The sequence below is a fragment of the Pelophylax lessonae genome (assembly GCF_965119305.1).
Source record: "Pelophylax lessonae genome assembly, chromosome: 7".
NCBI classification, from domain to species: Eukaryota; Metazoa; Chordata; class Amphibia; order Anura; family Ranidae; genus Pelophylax; species Pelophylax lessonae.
This window is the reverse complement of record NC_138774.1, coordinates 168635998-168654264: the sequence shown is the minus strand read 5'-3', so window position 1 is coordinate 168654264 and position 18267 is coordinate 168635998. Positions and strand designations below refer to the sequence as shown.

Below are 18267 nucleotides of genomic sequence, written 5' to 3'. Positions count from 1 at the left end.
ACATGCTAAAGAAATGACTATCAAATATGGAGACAATCCATAAATAAAAATGGGGATTTGGTCCCACCATATGGCCATATCGTGCTCAAGCCCACCACTACGTCAAAGTACCCCATTGTCAGTGGGTCCTACACTATCCATAAAAAAGGATGAATCCAGACTCTCTAACCCTTGGAGATAACACTCCTTGCTGGGAGAGATGTGCAACTGCACTACAAGGGACTTCTCCATTTTTATTTATGGATGGTTTCCATATTTGATAGTCATTTCTTTAGCATGTGTGCGCTATTCTTTTTTAATATACATGTCGCTTGGTTCATAGCTGCACCGGCTTTAGATATACATGTTCAGGGTTTGCTCCCCCAATTTTATGCTTGTTTATTATGTATTCGGTCTGACCAGACTTCTGGGGTTGAGCACCCCACCCCACACACACCTGTACTCTATCAGTGTCCACTATCAAGTAGATATAGGAGAAGTCCCTTTGTAGTGCAGTTGCACATCTCTCCCAGCAAGGAGTGTTATCTCCAAGGGTTAGAGAGGCTGGATTCATCCTTTTTTATGGATAGTGTAGGACCCACTGATAATGGGGTACTTTGACGTAGTGGTGGGCTTGAGCACGATATGGCCATATGGTGGGACCAAATCCCCATTTTTATTTATGGATTGTCTCCATATTTAATAGTCATTTCTTTAGCATGTGTGCGCTATTCTTTTTTAATATACATTAATTGTAGTGTGCCTATGCACACAGGCGCGTAAACAAGCGCTGTGCATTCTTCAGTAAGAACAAAATAGAAAAATCAGCATTTTTGGTCAGTAATTTAAGCCTCAATGCATGCAAATACTCGCAAATGCATACAAAAAAAAAAAAAAAAAAAAAAGGTCTGGAAAAAGTAGATGCTCAAACAGGAGTATTATGTGCAAGAGGCTCAAGATGAAGTCCCGGTTCACACATATGCGGTGTGGGAACCCTGCGAATCCACTGCGGGTTCCCGCATCGCACTCGACTCGCAGGCAGTTCACACTGCCATATGCAAATCGCTGGGGGTGTCAATACAAAGTTAACGACAGATCAGTTCGCATATCACAGTGCGAACTGTCAATTCGGACATGAATGTATGGCTGAACTCGCAACGCACAGACATCGCATGCGATTTGCATAGCAGTGCGGTGCGAATCACATGCAATGTCTGACATCGCATATGTGTGAACCGGCACCAAGCCTTTTTCTGACACTTGTTGCTTACAAGTTAAAATCAGTATTTTTTGTTACACAATTACTTAAAACCCCCAAACACACACACACACACACACACACACACGGGGCTGCATGAGTGCTGCCGGCACTGGGGAGCTACAGGTCATTGAGGCAACCATGAATGCCAACATGTACTTTGACATACTGAAGCAGAGCATGATCCCCTCCCTTTGGAGACTGGGCCACAGGGCAGTATTCCAATATGATGATGACCCGAAACACACCTCCAAGACGAACACTGCCTTGCTAAAGAAGCTGAGGGTAAAGGTGATGGACTGGCCAAGCATGTCTCCAGACATAAACCCTATTGAGCATCTGTGGGACATCCTCAAATGTAAGGTGGAGGAGCTCAAGGTCTCCAACATCCACCAGCTCCATGATGTCGTCATGGAGGAGTAGAAGAGGACTCCAGTGGCAACCTGTGAAGCTCTGGTGAACTCCATGCCTAAGAGGGTTGGAAAATAATGGTGGCCACACAAAATATTGACACTTTGGGCCCAAATTGGACACTGTCACTTAGGGGTGTACTTAGGGGAGGAGTTGAAAGTCCATGTTGCCCAGCGACAGCCCCAAAATATCACTGCTCTAGAGGAGATCTGCATGGAGGTATGGGCCAAAATACCAGCAACAGCGTGTGAAAACCTTGTGAAGACCGAAAACGTTTGACCTCTATCATTGCCAACAAAGGGTATATAACAAAGTATCGAGATTAACTTTTGTTATTGACCAAATACTTATTTTTCCACCATAATTTGCAAATAAATTCTTTAAAAAAAAAAATCAGACAATGATTGTCTGGATTTTTTTTCTCATTTTGTCTCTTATAGTTGAAGTACACCTATGATGAAAATGACAGGTCTCTCTCATCTTTTTAAGTGGGAGAACTTGCACAATTGGTGGCTGACTAAATATTTTTTTGCCCAACTGCCTTTGGGATGAATTAAGAGCGCAGACTGAGCCAGGCCTTCTCTTCAACATCAGGTCCTGGCCTCACAAATGCGTTTCTGAAAGAATGGTAACAAACATTCCCATAGACACACTCCTAAACCTTGTGGACAGCCTTCCCAGAAGAGGCCGTTATAGCTGCAAAGCGGTTATAGCTGAAAAGACCAACTCAATATTGAACCCTACGGACTAAGACTGGGATGCCATTAAAGTTAATGTGCATGTAAAGGCAGGCGGCCCAATACTTTTGGTAATATAGTGTATGTATTCAGGTCCTATTGTCTTACCACATGGTAGAAGCTGAAATTCTCCTTTATTAACCACTTAAGCCCCGGAAGATTTTACCCCCTTCCTGACCAGGGCCTATTTTGCGATTTGGCACTGCGTGACTTTAACTGACAATTGCGTGGTCGTGCGACGCTGTACCTAAAGAAATTTGACGTCCTTTTTTTCCCCATAAACAGAGCTTTCTTTTGGTGGTATTTGATCACTTGTGCGATTTTTTGATCATGCGCTATAAACAAAAAAAGAGCGTCAATTTTGCAAAAATATTTTTCACAATGTAAAAATCAAAATTTAACATTTTAGGCCAATTTGTTTTATGCTACATATTTTTGGTAAAAAAAAAACAAAAAAAACGCAAAAAGCGTATTTTGATTGGTTTGCGCAAAAGTTATTGCGTTTACTAAGGGAAGATTGTCATTTTTGTTGTTTTTTTTAACCCGTAATGGCGGCGATCTGCGATTTTTTTTTTTTGCGGGACTGCGACATTGCGGCGGACAGATCGGACCCTTGACTGACATTTTTGACACTTTTGGGGTTACCAGTGACATTACTACAGTAATCAGTGCTATACATATGCACTGTTACTGTAAAAATGACACTGGCAGTGAAGGGGTTAACTTTTGAGAGGGAGGGGTTAAGTGTGTCCCTAGGGGCGTGTTTCTAACTGATTGGCTGTGGCTTGAGCTGTAAGAACAGTGATCAACAGTCCTACATAGCAGGACCGCATGATCACTATTCTTACACAGGGGAGAATGACAGGCGGCTTTGTTTACATTAGCCGCCTGGCTTTCTCCCGGTGTAACGGACAGCGAGTGCCCGGCAGACATCGGGTCCGCCGGGCCGTGACCGAGCGGGAGCGCGCATCCGGCGGCCCGCGCGCTCGCTCCCCAGAGCCTCACAGGCTAGTGACGTACCCCTACGTCACTTTGCCTGTGAGGGGCTGACCGCCGCAGTATATGTATTTGCGGCAGTCGGCAAGTGGTTAATAATCATAGAACAGAGCAATAGTATTTCAGTGCAAAGTAATAAAACAACTAACTGCATGATTTCGCCAATCACCATATGAAAGGACTAAATCTAATGAATGTACCCGCTTTGTTGGACCAACTCTTTAATTTGTGCTATGATCCATTCCAAGTTAGAAGTTGCATGCCAAGGCTTCTTTGATTTATGGTCATTCTGGAGTTCTTGAAAAATCTAATGAAGAAACAAACATAAAGTTGTAAAAGGACTAACCAAAAACAACATTTTATGTAAATCTGGCTACTGACATCACAAATATGTCACATCTAAACACTACATATAAAAGGCACTACACACTGTGGGGTTGATTTACTAAAACTGGTACAGATGTGCCAATCCGCTTCCAACAAGCTTTTTCAGTTAAGCTTTGGCCATAAAACCCGATTGGTTTCTATGCAGAACCATAATTTTGCACACTCCAGTTTTAGCAAATAAACCCCATTGCCTCAAACATGTATTAGGAGAGGCAGCTCTGAACAGGAAAGGGTCCCTTACACGATAAAATGTCATAATAAACCAGGTCTCATTTCTCAGATACAGATTTAAAATCTGGTATGTTCAAACTGAAATCACTAAACCTAAAACAGGCATTTTCTATGAAATAACTGTGGAAAACATTCATAAACATGTTTGATCATTCTTGTTCAGAAATAAAATCCACAAAACATGTATATAACCTAGCTTTTTCAGCTTACGGTTCTTTTTTTTTTACCCTTCAAGTAATTTAAACATCCAAAAAACTTACATGTACTAAATTAATAAAATCTCAACATATTTGGGGGTGGGAGCAATATATTTTACAACTTCTTAGCAGTGTTAAGAGTAGGCCCATCACCTCCACTTATTATACCTACTGGTCAGTAACATCTCAGTCAAAGAGATTATTAAGGCCATCAGAGAGAGAGAGCTCTCCAAGGATCACTGCATCCGATTTAAGAGGAAAATAACTGCCTCATAGGGAAGGGAATGCATTGTTTTTAGCGAGGTGGTCAAAAAAAAAAATGCATAAGAAAGGAATGCGTGTGAAGAACTGAGCAAACGGGATGCCTTCAAAAGGCCGAAACCATCAGTCTCAGGGACCGCATACAGGCCCGTAGAAAGGAGAGATTGATGGCCCTGAGGGACCAGATCTCGCCCTGCAAGTTCTGAAGTTTTTCCTCCGGGAGAAAAAAACCTTTGCTTGAGCGGAGTCCAGAACCATCCCCAGGTAACAGACGGAGTTAGTGCCGACTTCCGGAAGCAGATGGTCCACCCCAACTCCTGGAGCGTCTGAACCGTGACTGTCAGATCGCTCTACAGAGTGGCACACAAACTCGCCCTCAACAGGAGGTCGTCCAGATAACCGAGGACCGCAATCCCCCTCTTGCGCAGCAAAGCCAGCACCCGGGCCAAAACTTTGGTGAATACCCTGGGAGCCGAAGCTAGACCAAAGGGTAATGCCACAAATTGAAAGTGGTCCTCTGCCACTGAGAAGCGGAGATACCGCTGATGACCTTCGTAGATAGGAATGTGCAGACACGCATCCTTCAAGTCGATGGAGGCCAGAAAAAAACTCCTTGACTTAACGATTCTACCACCGACCAGATGGATTCCATCCGGAACCTCTGCGGGGGAGATCGAAACTCTATCTTGTACCCTCAGCGAATCAGTTCGTGAACCCACCTGTCCCGAATTTGGGACAACCAGGGTTTCCAAAAGCAACACAGACGTCCCCCCACCCCTGAAAAGGGTGAGGGCATCCCTTCAGGAGGAAGACGACCGGGCCGCTACAGCGGACTGTCCCAGGGCTTCCCAGACCATGGCTACTTATGACCGCCAGAGGCCTTGAAGAATTTACCTTTTTCCCGTGCCCCTGAGGCACGAAAAGACCCACGATGAGCCTTGAAGGAAGGACCCCGCCTAGTGTAGAGATTTGGGCTAAAAGGGTGCTCTTACCTCCTGTAAGACCCTTGATCAACTCATCCAAGGTATCCCCAAAAAGTTGATCTCCCATATAAAGGGACATCAGACAGTCCTTTTGGAAGCGTGGTCAGCCGACCAGCTTTCTTGCCAATAATGCAGCATATCGTGACCCCAACCGCCTAGAACCTTGCAACCAGAGGAGCCTCGACCAAGGCTGCGTTTGTGAAACCATCACAGAAGTGAACACAGGTGTGAGTAGACAGCCTGCCAGCAAAAACATGTTGCCGGAAAACGTCCCCACGTGCCTATCTGCCGGGTCTCTGAATGCTTGTGAGCCCTCCACGGCATTAACGTGGAGATATTCAACCTGGAAACAGCGCTGTCCACCTTAGGCGACGCCATCCAACAGGTAGCAGTGTTGAAAACAGCTTAGGTACCAGCATAGGTTTTGGTTGTAACCTGACAAAATGTGGAAAATTTTAAAGGGTATTAATACTTTTTAAAGGCATTGTACCCCTCTATTCTACCAACCACCAAGATAATCATGTTGATACTACATATTAAATTAGATCCTGATCATTTGCTTTTTTTTAGTGCTGTCAAAATTAGCGCGTTAATAACGCATTAACTCAAATTCATTTTAACGGCGATAATTTTTTTAACGCACGATTAATGCAGCGCGCATCACCTGTTTGACCCGTGGCCTAGCCCGTAGTTGGAGAGATAGAGATGCAGCAGCAAACAGAAATGGAAAAAGAAAGGGGTCTTCTGAACGGAAAATTTATATACAAAACGAGGTCTGATGGTTCTGTCGACAAGACAAAAGTTATCTGCAGTTATTGTCGATGTGAATTAAGTTATCACCGCAGCACGTCGAGTTTAAAATATCACTTGATGGCGAAGCATACAACTGACACGGAGAGCCCCCCTCCCCCTCGTCAAAGGCAGACCACAATGGATCAAAGTTTGCAGCGGAGATCGATGGATAAGTCCACAACTAATAGACTCACCTCAACTATAGCTAAATGGGTGGCTACAGCATGTAGACCAGTTAATGTGGTCGAGGACGAGGGTCTACTTGAAATTATTCGCATCGCATCTAACGATTCTACATACGAACTACCTTCAAGAGCCACCATTACAACCAAGATTCACAACTTATATGAAGAGGAGAAAGCTAAAGTTCAGGAGGCATTGAGACAGACAAACACGGTTGCGCTCACCGGAGATTATTGGACTTCCCTCAGTAACCATAGCTACCTAGGCGTCACAGCACATTATTTTGACGCGCACTGGAAACTTCAGTCTCACGCTTTGACCGTTATGAAGACAGAAGATAGACACTATGCTGACGTTTGCGCTGAGCACTTTCTTCAAGTAGCCAGACAGTGGAACATTGAACTCAAAATTAAAATAGTGACCACTGATAGTGCACGCAACATGATTGCAGCGGCCAGGCAGCTCCCGTTCGAGCATATGCCTTGCATTGCACACAGCCTCCACCGAGCCATCACAGTTTCTCTCCAAAACAGCCCGTTTGATGGCGCCTTGGCAAAATGCAGGAAGTTAGTGGGTCATTTCAAGCATAGCCCTGCTAACGCAGCCAAACTTGAACAGCAGCAAGTCAAACATCTTCAAAAGAAAGAGTCACTCGTACAGGAGGTGTCTACTAGGTGGAACAGCACCCTAGAAATGATAAAGCGTGTTGAGAGAAATCAAGAACCATTGAGAGATGCACTGGCCCTACATGCAGGCAACATCAACATGCCAACTGCAGCTGAATTTGATAAACTGAAGAGGTTGGAGACTGTGCTGGAACACTGCAGGTAATTTATTGATACTCTTATTATTATTATATTTGTCTCTCAGTCAAAGTAAGGTTGTGTCAAAAGTGGGGACGTCTGTGTGTGTGTGTGTGTGTGTGTGTAACATTTTTATAATAGAGTGGATTTATGTTGTTCTGATGTGTCTTGACTGTGTGTGTGTGTGTGTGTGACATTTATAATAGAGTGGATTTAAGTTCTGATGTGTGTGTGTGTGTGTGTGTGTGTCATTTATAATAGAGTGGATTTATGTTCTGATGTGTGTGTGTGTGTGTACAGTATGGGGACAAAATATAATAGAAATGTCTGAAATCCTTGTTTTTGTGGGGACATTTGTTGGTCCAGTTAAACAGCTTATAAATCATACAGAATGAGTTGTATTGAAAATGTAAAAATGCAGAAAGTTTTCTGTGATGGTTAGGTTTGTGTGTGTGTGTGTGTGTGTGCGCGTGCGTGTGTTAAGAGTGAGAGATTGAAAGTGAGTGAGAGATTCATTATGTCTAACTAAAGTGCTTTTCTCTATTATTCCAGGTATGTGAGTGAACTTTTAGGAGGAGAGAAATTTGTTTCTTGCTCAGTTGTGCTGCCCGCGTTGTGTCATCTATCACGTGTGATGGAGGTCTCAGAAGATGACCCAGCCTACATGATTAAGTTTAAGGAAACTTTCACAACTGACATGGACAAACGGAAGGAAAAAACCAACACCACATGGCTGAGGGTTGCATCAGCACTGGACCCTAGGTTTAAGGACCTCAAATGTCTGAGCAGGGCTGACAGAGCTGAGGTGTGGAGTTCAGTCTGTGCCTTGCTCAAGAGGGAGGGGCTTGCACAGCCAGATAAACCAGTGACAACTGAACCACCTAAGAAGATAACATGTCTCATGTCTGTGCCAGAATCTTCATCTGATGACGATGAAGAGGACTGTATTGAGAAATGTGTGGAGCGCTACAAGGCAGAGCCCTCTATTGGCATAGAGGACTGTCCCCTGCAGTGGTGGTCCAATCATGAAGGGGCACACAGTGAGATGGCCTACCTTGCACGCATATACTTATCAACACCTGCCACATCCGTACCTTGTGAAAGATTGTTTTCACTCTCAGGACATGTTGTTCAGAAAAAGCGAGCTGCCCTGTCATCTGAAAATGTAAACAGGCTCGTCTGTTTGAGCAACTGGCTCAGTGCAAAGAAAGAGAAATAATCTGTGAGGAACCTGTGGGTTTTTTATATTCTTTTTCCCACCTGTTTGATAGACATGAACACGTTCTTTGTAAAACATGTCAATGTTCTTTATGCTCTGTTTAGGGTGATTTCAGTAATAATAAATGTACATTTAGGTTAGCATGTTTACAAGAAGTGAGCTGCCCTATCGTGCAAAAATGTAAATAGGTTTGTGTAAGTAAATTGAGTAAAGAAAGAGAAGTAATGGGAACCGTTTATTTCTATGTTGTTGTTTTTTCATGTGTATAATAGACATGAACAAGTTCTTTGATAAACATATGACTTGATACTATGGTCCCTTTGATAGATGTCCAGTCTTCATCCTATGTTAAGTATGGTTTCACTAATAATAAACATGCATTTGCATAAAGCGTCTATTTGTCCACTCCCATGTTGATTAATGTATTCAAAACTTGAAAAGTATTAATTTAAGGTACATTTAGAACTGATACAAATGTGCGATTAATCGCGAGTTAACTCATGACAATCATGCGATTAATCGCGATTAAATATTTTAATCGATTGACAGCCCTACTTTTTTTTTTTTTTTATTGAACTCAGTATGGTTATACATCATCTTATACCAGGCTATGGCTCTCTGGTGCATCACAGAGGACCTACCAGCTTGGAGTGTGCCCCCAATAGGACTAGATCTTGGCTGTCGAGTGGATACGAGGCCAAGCTTCCACTGTCCATGTAGAGGCTTATGGGATCTTGTGCTCTAGGTTCTGTTATAAATTTCTGTTCTCTCCTCTTCTTCCTTCACCTGCTTTAGGGTACTTGTACCTGGTACTGATGTTTCAACATCAGTATTCCTGGCCAAAATTTCAGGCTTTTATTTTGCACGTATATGCAACAACAGACCACGAAGTCATATTTTAGAAAAAAAAAAAAACACAGGGAGGGTAACAGCTGCTGTTCTGAAAGGCTCCTAGAAATATCATCACTGATGGCTCTTAACAAAGGTTTTCCCAAACTGCCTTTCAGGAAAGCACCTGGAGAGGATAACCAAGAAACTTACCCCCAGGGTGAGACCACTGCCTGCAGTACCTTCCTTCCAGGCCTGATCTTCCCTATGAAGAGAAAAGAATATTGGCGCTTTCGCATTTTGTTGGCTCGTGAATAGGTCAACCTGGGGATGACCCCAGACCTCCGTAACCATTAGGAAGACTTCTTGCTTTAGGCTCAACTCTGCTTCTACCATCTTCCTTCTGCTCAGATCCACCAGGAGATTTAGGGAATCATTTTCAGGTGAACTACTGTTAACAGAATCCACACTTTGCTCTGCCCAGGTAAGTAGCTGCCTGGCGATGTCCAAAAATCCCCTGCTCCTTGTCCCCCCCCGCGCTTTGACACATAGGCACTGCCACTATGTTGTACGACAGGACCTGCACATATGGCCTCTTAATGGCTTGCTGAAAGGGCAGGAGACCGAGAAAAATGGCCCTCAACTCCTGCCAGTTAGAAGACTTCCTTGCCTCTACTTTGGACCAGGACCCCTGCACAGTACGGCCGTCTAGATGGGCTCCCCAGCCCCAAGCGCTTGCATCTGTGGTCACCCGTTTGTTTAGAGGAAAAGACCAGAGAGGCCTTCTGTCAGATTGGCCAGGTTTCACCACCAAAGAGCCCTCTTCAACCTCGAGGCAACCCTGATTAGCTTCTCCAAAGACTCTCAATATAAACATTTCTGTAGAATGTCCATCTGGAGAGGGAGAGAATGTAGTCTGGCCCTCTGGACTGCCGGAATGGATGCGGTAAGCAGCCTTAGCACTGCCATAGCCACCTGAACTGTCACCGAGAGGTTGGTCTGAATCTGACCTACGGCGGACTAGACCTTTTTCTGTGGGAGAGAAATCTTCTGAAGTACTGAATTTATCTTGTACCTCAAAAAACGAACCTCCTGTGCTAGAAACAAGCTGAATTTCTTTTTTTGAGGTGAGCCTGGGTCTCCTGTAGGTTTGCATCTAACTCCTGGAGTCAGGGTTTCTTTACCAGAAAGATGTGTGAACAGAACCCCCAGCCTTCCTGTTCTCTGGGGACTTGAATTATGACTTCCTGCTGTATCAGATCCTGTAAAAGGGACGCCATTACAGAAGCTTTTTCTTTGTCCCTTGGAAGACGGGTGACATAAAATTTGCTGGGGGGTTTCTGAGAACTACAGGCTGTAAAACTGGACGACATTTTTGACAAAGGGGCTTGAGGTTATTTGTTCCCATTGTGGGAGGAAAAAAAGATAACCGGGAAGGGGCTGTCATTTGCTTTTGGTGGACTGATCCAGGGGGTCTGAAGAGTACCCCACCTCTTCCCCTGCCCCTCTGGCAAGACCACCTGTTCTTTTGGTCCTGCTCCTTAACTCTCTGTGGAAAAGCACAAACTTTTTTCTTAAAGAGGCTGTTTCTTCCAAAAGGTTTCTAGATCCGCGCCGATAAGAAAGTCACCAGAAAACGGTATCCTGCCCAACTTGATCTTGGATGTTGAGTCACCCGACCACGTTTTGAGCCAAATTGCGCGTCTGGCCGAGTTGACCAACGCTAAGGATCTTGCAGACATTTTAATTAATTCTGCAGAAGCATCAGCCATATAGTTAACTGCTTTCAAAAGCACTGGGAAGGTCTTTAGTAAATCTTTCTTTGACGTCCAAGACTCCACATGCCCTTTTAGATGCTCCAACTAGCATTCCAAATTCCTGGCAACCACTGTGGATGCTATAGTCAGCTTGAGAAGGGAATCTGCCCTCTTGTCCATCTGTCTTTCAATATGCCCATACCCTCCAATGTCAGAACTGTGCAACAAGAGACTTGAGAAAAGGCCGCATCCACCCAGGGCCTTTTATTTCAAACATGGGCCTAATCTTCAAAAGGGGAACTTTCTCCGAAGGGTTTTAGAGAGGAATGAACCCCTCTCCCAATCTTTCCATTCTTTGTTTCTGAAAGAACCTTCTGGCCTGGGAATACCCTGTGTTTGGATTCATCCAGACCTGGATACATTCATTCATGTATGGAGAGTTGAACCTTCTCCTCTTGGATTTCAAGGGTAGTATAGATTGCTTTAAGCAGATCGTCTATTTCCTCTAAAGAGAACTTGTATCTGGACGTTCTACTGACATCCTCTTCCTCCTCTTCATCCGGATCCTTGAGGGAAAGTAGAGTACTCACCCCCTCTTCCTGTGAGTCACTAGCCTCCGCAGACTTTGAGGTGGATCCCAGGGAACTGGACAATGTACTTTGCGGAGTGTCTGTTGCTGGATTTTTGACCAACAAGGAGCGGACTGAATTTCGAATTGTGTCCGTTAACTCTTTCACGGAAGAAAATCAATCTTTACACTGTTGTGAGAATCTCTTTAACAAGGTCTGCAATGTAGGTTTTGCACAGAGGTTTAAGGCCATGAATCCCGAGGGGGATTTTGCAGGAAGGGCACATCCTTTGAACTGGGGGGGGGGGGGGGTTTAGACTTAACTGTGGCTGTGACCTAAAACCAAAACAAGACCACCAGTCACCCAACAGGTGGGCGACTATATATGTGCCTATGTAAACACACTACCACCACCTCCAAGAAGGAAAGGGGGGCCCCATGTGCACTGAACCAGCAACCACAGACAGAGCCCCTGTCCAGACTAAGGCTGAGGGCAGTTACCTTATCACTTTCAGAAGCAGGCTCCCCCACAGGAAGAAATAACCACAACCAAAATAAGTGCAATGGAAAAGATAGAGGCACCACTGTACCCCTCTTACCTGGGCCTGCCCGGTGCTTTTGGGACCCGCTTCCACCGACACTGCTGACATTTCCATCACATGCAGAGCGTGCAGCGGAATGTTGAAAGAACCGCCGTTCTTTTAAAAAAAAAGGGAGCTTCCCGGTCTCACCACGCTGCAGGAACCAGAAGAGGAAGCACCGGCCTTCCCCCCCCCCCCCTCAACTCCTGATCAGTACTCTCAGCCATTGGCAGAGAGCGGTCAGCGGTCCCCCAGAACACCATTCGTTCAGAGCCTGGATGGAAAAAAAATAAAAACTTATGAGCCGAAAAAAAGGGTCTATGTGTACAACGAGGGTCCTTGTCCTTAGTAGCCTGTGGAAGAAGAGTACACTCTCCTCCTCCCCCCCCATGTGAGATCTCTAAGGATGTCATCCAGGGTAGCACCAAACAGGCGGTGTCCTTAAAATGGGAAGATCAGTCAAAGCCTTTTAGAAGTCTGGTCCACAGACCAGTATTTGAGCCAAAAGACAGGCAGAAGGACCACTGTCGAAATAGAAAGCCGAGCCACCAGGAGAACCACATCCAAAGAGGCATTACAGATAAACTGCAGCCCCTGGACCAGCTGGTCTGCCAACCCAGTAAAGGCAGGGGGGAGCTGTTCTCCCGCCATGTCACGGCGTAAAAGCTTAGCCCACCCCGTCAGAGTCTGCAACACCAGGGCAATGGTGAATATCAGCCTCAGTGCCGAACCAGCCAGGGTGTACATATTGTGGGCCACAGCCTCCGCCTTCCTGTTAGCCGGGTCCTTAAAGGCCGGGAAATCTTCAACCGGAATCATGGAAAGCACTGAGGAAACGCTATGGTTGTCCCCACTCTGTAGTGACAATTCTGTCAAAATAGGAGGGGAAAAGTTACATCTTTGCAGCTCTAGATGGCTTGTGAGTGCCAAAGGAGACCTGCGCCTCTGTCACAGCTGCAATCAATGCTTCCCCCAGTGTCTTTTGCGCGCCGTTTCAGAAGCGAAGGAATCCTCCTCAATATCTGAGGATTCAGGGCACGTGGTAGGGTGACCCACATCTGTGGCGGCTGAACCAGATTCAGGATCTGAGGGGACTGATGAGGCAGGGGAAGGCGGGGATGCTTTTTTGCCAACTCGTCACCCAAAACCCACCTACACCCGGGACACAAAGGACTCCAGGACCGCCACCAGTGCGTCGATGGATGGTTGGGACCCGGAGGGGCCCCGCGGCCTCAGAGAGGGGGGGGGGGGGATCAGGTGGGGAGATGTGCTCTAAAAGACTCAATGAGTCAGCAGGGGGACCCCACAAAAAAAAAGTGTAAACCACTACTAAGGGACACCACCGCTCTGGCAGCACACCCAGTTGCCAGTCACAGAGCCCCAATCAATCCTCAGAGAGGAAGAGGACCCCACCAGACTCACCACAATGCAAAAACTAGGCACCGCAGCCTGCAGGAGAATCTGCACTGCACGCACGGCGATCAGGAAAGGATCCAAGAGCCAGCACTCCAAAAACGATATGGTGTATAAAGCCCCTTTCTCCTGTGCTCATAATCAGGTTCACGCTGCTATGTTGTTGCTTCCATGTTGTATTGCCCCCTGCACTAATAATGCAGAAAGTGAGAGAGTGTTCAGCACAGTTTGTGGATGAGAAGAGAAATAGACTTACAGCAGAGAGAAGAAATGCTTGTCTTCAATCTTCTTGAGAGAGAATTTGCCATTGCCATTCAGGTCATCTTTGTGTCATGTGTGACTGTGAATCAACTTGATATGTTATTTGTATGTGTGATCAAGTTGTTGTTAGACCAACTTTTTAGTCAGGTTCAGGCTGCTATGTTGTTGCTGCTATGTTGTATTGCCCCCTGCACTAGTGTAGAAAGTGAGAGTGTGTTCAGCACAGTTTCCAACATTGTGGATGAGAAGAGAAATAGACTAGACTTCTGAGCAGAGAGATCAGAAATGCTTGTCTTCATAAGAAAGAATTTGCCATTGCTGATTAAGTGACCATTCACTGGTCATGTACGTTTGTGTCATGTGTGAATCAACTTGATCACACAAAGAAATAGCATTTGTAATATAAACAGGTATTCCAGTGTCACGGTCACACGCCACCATCAAATTGTGATGGTGGTGTGACACAGGACTATGTTTACAAATTTACATGCTATTTGTATGTGTGATCAAGTGGTTTGTTGTTCGACCAGCTTTAGTTTATTCTCACTGAGAATTTTAGGTTCAGCTGCTATGTTGCATTTTAAATTCCTGTTTGCAGGATTTTGCACTTTATATTTTTTTACAATGTTTACTGTTTGATTGCTATTATATGTTCAAGCAATAAACATTTTTTTTTTTTTTTTCTTGTGGCTACATTTTATTCTCTCATTTTGAGTTTGATTACATGATATTTTAGATTTTGAATGCACAATTGTTATAACAAAACCATACTTCCGGATCGGTATTGACAGATACACAAAGCCAGGCATCGGTATCGGGACTAGAAAAGTCAGATCGGTGCATCCCCAATTTTGATATGACCGATTTTCACCTCTGTGAGTAGCCATTTTTAGGTTTTATTAATAAAGCCATTATTGAGGATAATGCACTAGGTTGGTGCGCCCTTCTTTGTTTTTTTGTTTCCAAGAGTCAGCACCAGGCGATGAGGAGGGGCTCCCACCGCTGAAACCACCGCCCATAGGGCTCCACTGTCATAGCTGCCGCTGTTTTCTATGTCAAACCACCGCAAAATGGCTGCAGACTACACAAACATGGCCACCGTGCATTGCAGCACAAAAGCTACAAGAAAATGGCGGCCCTGCGCGGCACCATGAGGCTCCCAGGGACCAAGGATGGTTCCCTAGGCCTCAGGACAGGCACAGGCAGGACGGGGGATCCTTGCAGGAGCCCCCACTATGTACAAACCCCCCTCCCACAGCCGATTGTCCGGTTGCGGGCGGCGCACCCCCCCCCCCGCCAGCATAGCGCCCTGCCCCCACCAAAGGAGATGTAGCAGATCACCCAAACAGCACCAGCATTGGTGGAGAGGGGGGGGGGCAGGTGAGGAGGGTGCCTAATGGGAAGGAGGGGAACCCAGGGATCCAACTGTCCTATAAAAAAAGAGAATTGATGCTCCTGCGCTTGAGGGTTTGTTATGAGACTTGGATAACCGGAAACACGACTTTAGCTTGTATTATCGTCCTCCTGCTGTGCTGCCACTCTCAACGGGTCGGGGAAACCCGAAGGAAACTGAAAAGAAAGAATACAGAGGGTGCACCAGCCTAGCACATTACCTTTAAAACAAACAACTTATTTGATAAAATCGTATGCACATCATACCCACAAAAGTGAATAAAAGCCACAAAGTAGAACAATAAGTCCACCGGAAATGTCCACTGGGTGTAGTTAACTGGTACAGACTGTGATGAGATGTAGACCTTTAAATACAGTTTACGCGTTTCAGGGGTGTGTCTCCCCCCCTTTCCTTAGCGCCCCCCCCCCGGCCAGCATAGCGCCCTGCCCCCACCTCAGGAGGTGTACCAGACCACCCACACAGCCCCAGCATTGGTGGAGAGGGGACAGGTGCCTAATGAGAAGGAGGGGAACCCAGGTGTCCAACCGTCCTATGGAGGGGCGCACCTCCACCCCAAAACCCTCCAGGGGGAGAAGGGGGACAGCTACTCACCAAGGACCTAGGCGGGCACGCTCCAGACAGAACCCCTCGCCATCAAAATGGGGGGGGCTGTCGGCCAGGAGGAACGCTGAAACTTGGGCCGACACCTAGTCGTATGTGACCTTGTGTGGCGTTTAATTCGCAGGCAAGCCCCCTCCGGTGGGCCTATGTCGCAGCAGACCTAGCGCGGAGCGGAGGTCTGCGTGCGCTCGCTGGCCAGTCTGGAGTGTCCACTGTATCTAGATTATCCAGCCCATCGCCCAGTCCAGCAGTGGATTGTAGATCTCACAGGAAAAAACAAAAGGAGAAAAAAAAAAAAAAATCTATCTAAAAGAAAAAGGTTTTTCCAGGATCAGAGATTCCAGCAAGGAACTAGGTCCTTACTCCTGACTAGGCAGAAGAAAAAAAAAACTGAGTATCTATAGCAGAGAGAGAGGGAGCATACCCCCTGGGACTGCCCATAGGCGTAGCCAGACTTATTTTCTGCCTAGTGTCCTACTCCTGTAGGGGGGGGGGCGGAATAACCCAATGGTTAAGAATATCAGGAGCTGTGTGCGACGAGGCTCCTTCCCTTTCCTAGACTGTGGCAGGAAGGTACTCTCCCCCCCCCCCCCCCCAACCAGTGAGCCCCTTAATAAAGTCATCCAGAGTAGCTCCAAAACAGACGATTGCCTTGAAATGGCAGATCAATAAGTGCTTTCTTAGAGGCTTGGTCTGCAGACCAATCATTAAGCCACAGCATGCGCCTAATCACCACCGCTGAAACAGAAAGCTTGGACAGCACAGGAGCTGTATCCAAAGCTGCATCACAAATAAACTGCAGCCCCTGGACTGGGAACCTGCTCACTCCCCAGGCCCTGGCACAAAAACTTGGCCCATTCAGTTGGGGTCTGAGACACCAGGGTTGAGACAAAGACTGGTTGCAATACCGAACCAGCCATAGTAAACATGCAGCATGCCACAGCCTCCGCTTTCCTGTCAGTGGGGTCTTTAAAGGACGGGGATTACTCTACTGGGATCATAGTTGCTTTATTCAACCTGAAAACAGGAGGGTCCACGTTTTTAAAAAGGGATTCCTCAAAAGGGTAACATACTGAGAAATGTTTGGGGACCACAAAGGGTTGCTTTGGTTGCTCCCATTCCTTCTAGATAAACCTCTCAAAATAAGGAAGATGGGGAAACACGTTAACTGTGCGAGGTGACTAGTGTGTACCAAAAGACACAGCCATGTCCCGTGGCCACATCAGCTACATCCTCCATTTTTAAAGTTTCATGCACTGCAGTAATAAGTGCATCTACCAGCGCTTTTTCATTCGTGGCTATGACCGTGGAGGAATCATCCTCCCTCTCAGGATGGATCAGGGGGTATGACAAGTCCCCTTGGACGGGCCACGTCCACAACGGGCTCACAATCAGATTAGAGAAACTGAGCAGGTGGAGGGGGGGGGGGGGGGACGCTTCCTCCAGGGTCTTTGCCCACAGGACCGCCATCAGCGCAACCATGGGAAGCTGAGCTGGGGTTCCAAGGGACCGGTCACCTTCAACAGGGGGTCAGTGGGGGAGATGTGAAGATGTGACCCAGAGGCTCCATAGGAAAAGAGAACCTGCAGTACAAAGGTTTTTTTGGCACTACTTAAGGATCCTGCAATGCTCAGGGTACCCATCAGCAGAGCGAGAGATACAAGGACCCCAAAGGCCTCACCTAACCAGCCGGAGGAGCGCCACAATTTGGCCCCAGCAACCACCATGGATGACATCCATTTCATATATCCTGGGTAGAGGAGAAAGGGGAAGAAGAGGAAGAACCCTAGCATCTCCAGGCGGCTCTGGCCATCTCCAGCGTCTCGCCGGACTAGGGGAAAAGGGCTGCCTTGACATCACGAGCTACACAAACATGGCCGATGACAAGAGATCAGCAAAACCAAGGGAAAAGGGCTGCCGTGACAAGGACGCCGAGAAGCATGCTGTGAGGATCCTTCCGGTGCCTGCTGCGCCCTCTGCCAGTGAACCACACAGAAGGGCATGCACCTAGGGGTCTCTGCTGCACTCTCTTCAATAGGACCCCCCACCAGACCAAGGTATTGCACCCCATACCACCAGGGCAGGAAACAGACCACCCAAGACCTTTACAAAAGGGGATTGGCTTGGGAAACACCCAGGGGTCTCCACAGCCTGTCACTGGGACCCCTACCAGACTCTAGGTCTGGGACATTCACGGGGGAGAGGTGTGAGGGATGGAAACCCAGCTCAACGGAGGAACTTTAGGATGGTAGAAGGGAACCCACAGGCAGGCCTGACCATCCTAGGAGGGTACCCACATCCACCCCAAACTGCCCAAAGGGGAAAGGGGGGACTGTACTTAGTATATGGTGCGGATGACGCTCCAGACAGAACTACTCGCCACTTAAATGGGGAAGCTATCGACCAAG

At 46.6% G+C, this 18267-nt stretch overlaps 1 protein-coding gene across 1 annotated transcript in view; it reads right to left on the bottom strand.

Moving 5' to 3' along the window:
• The window catches only part of LAS1L (LAS1 like ribosome biogenesis factor), a 109292-nt gene that overhangs the window by 27770 nt on the left and 63255 nt on the right, over positions 1-18267 (bottom strand). Inside the window, exon 7 of the mRNA XM_082263603.1 lies at positions 3582-3688. Coding sequence (XP_082119729.1) covers positions 3582-3688 — 107 coding nt within the window. The remainder of the gene's footprint in view (positions 1-3581; positions 3689-18267) is intronic.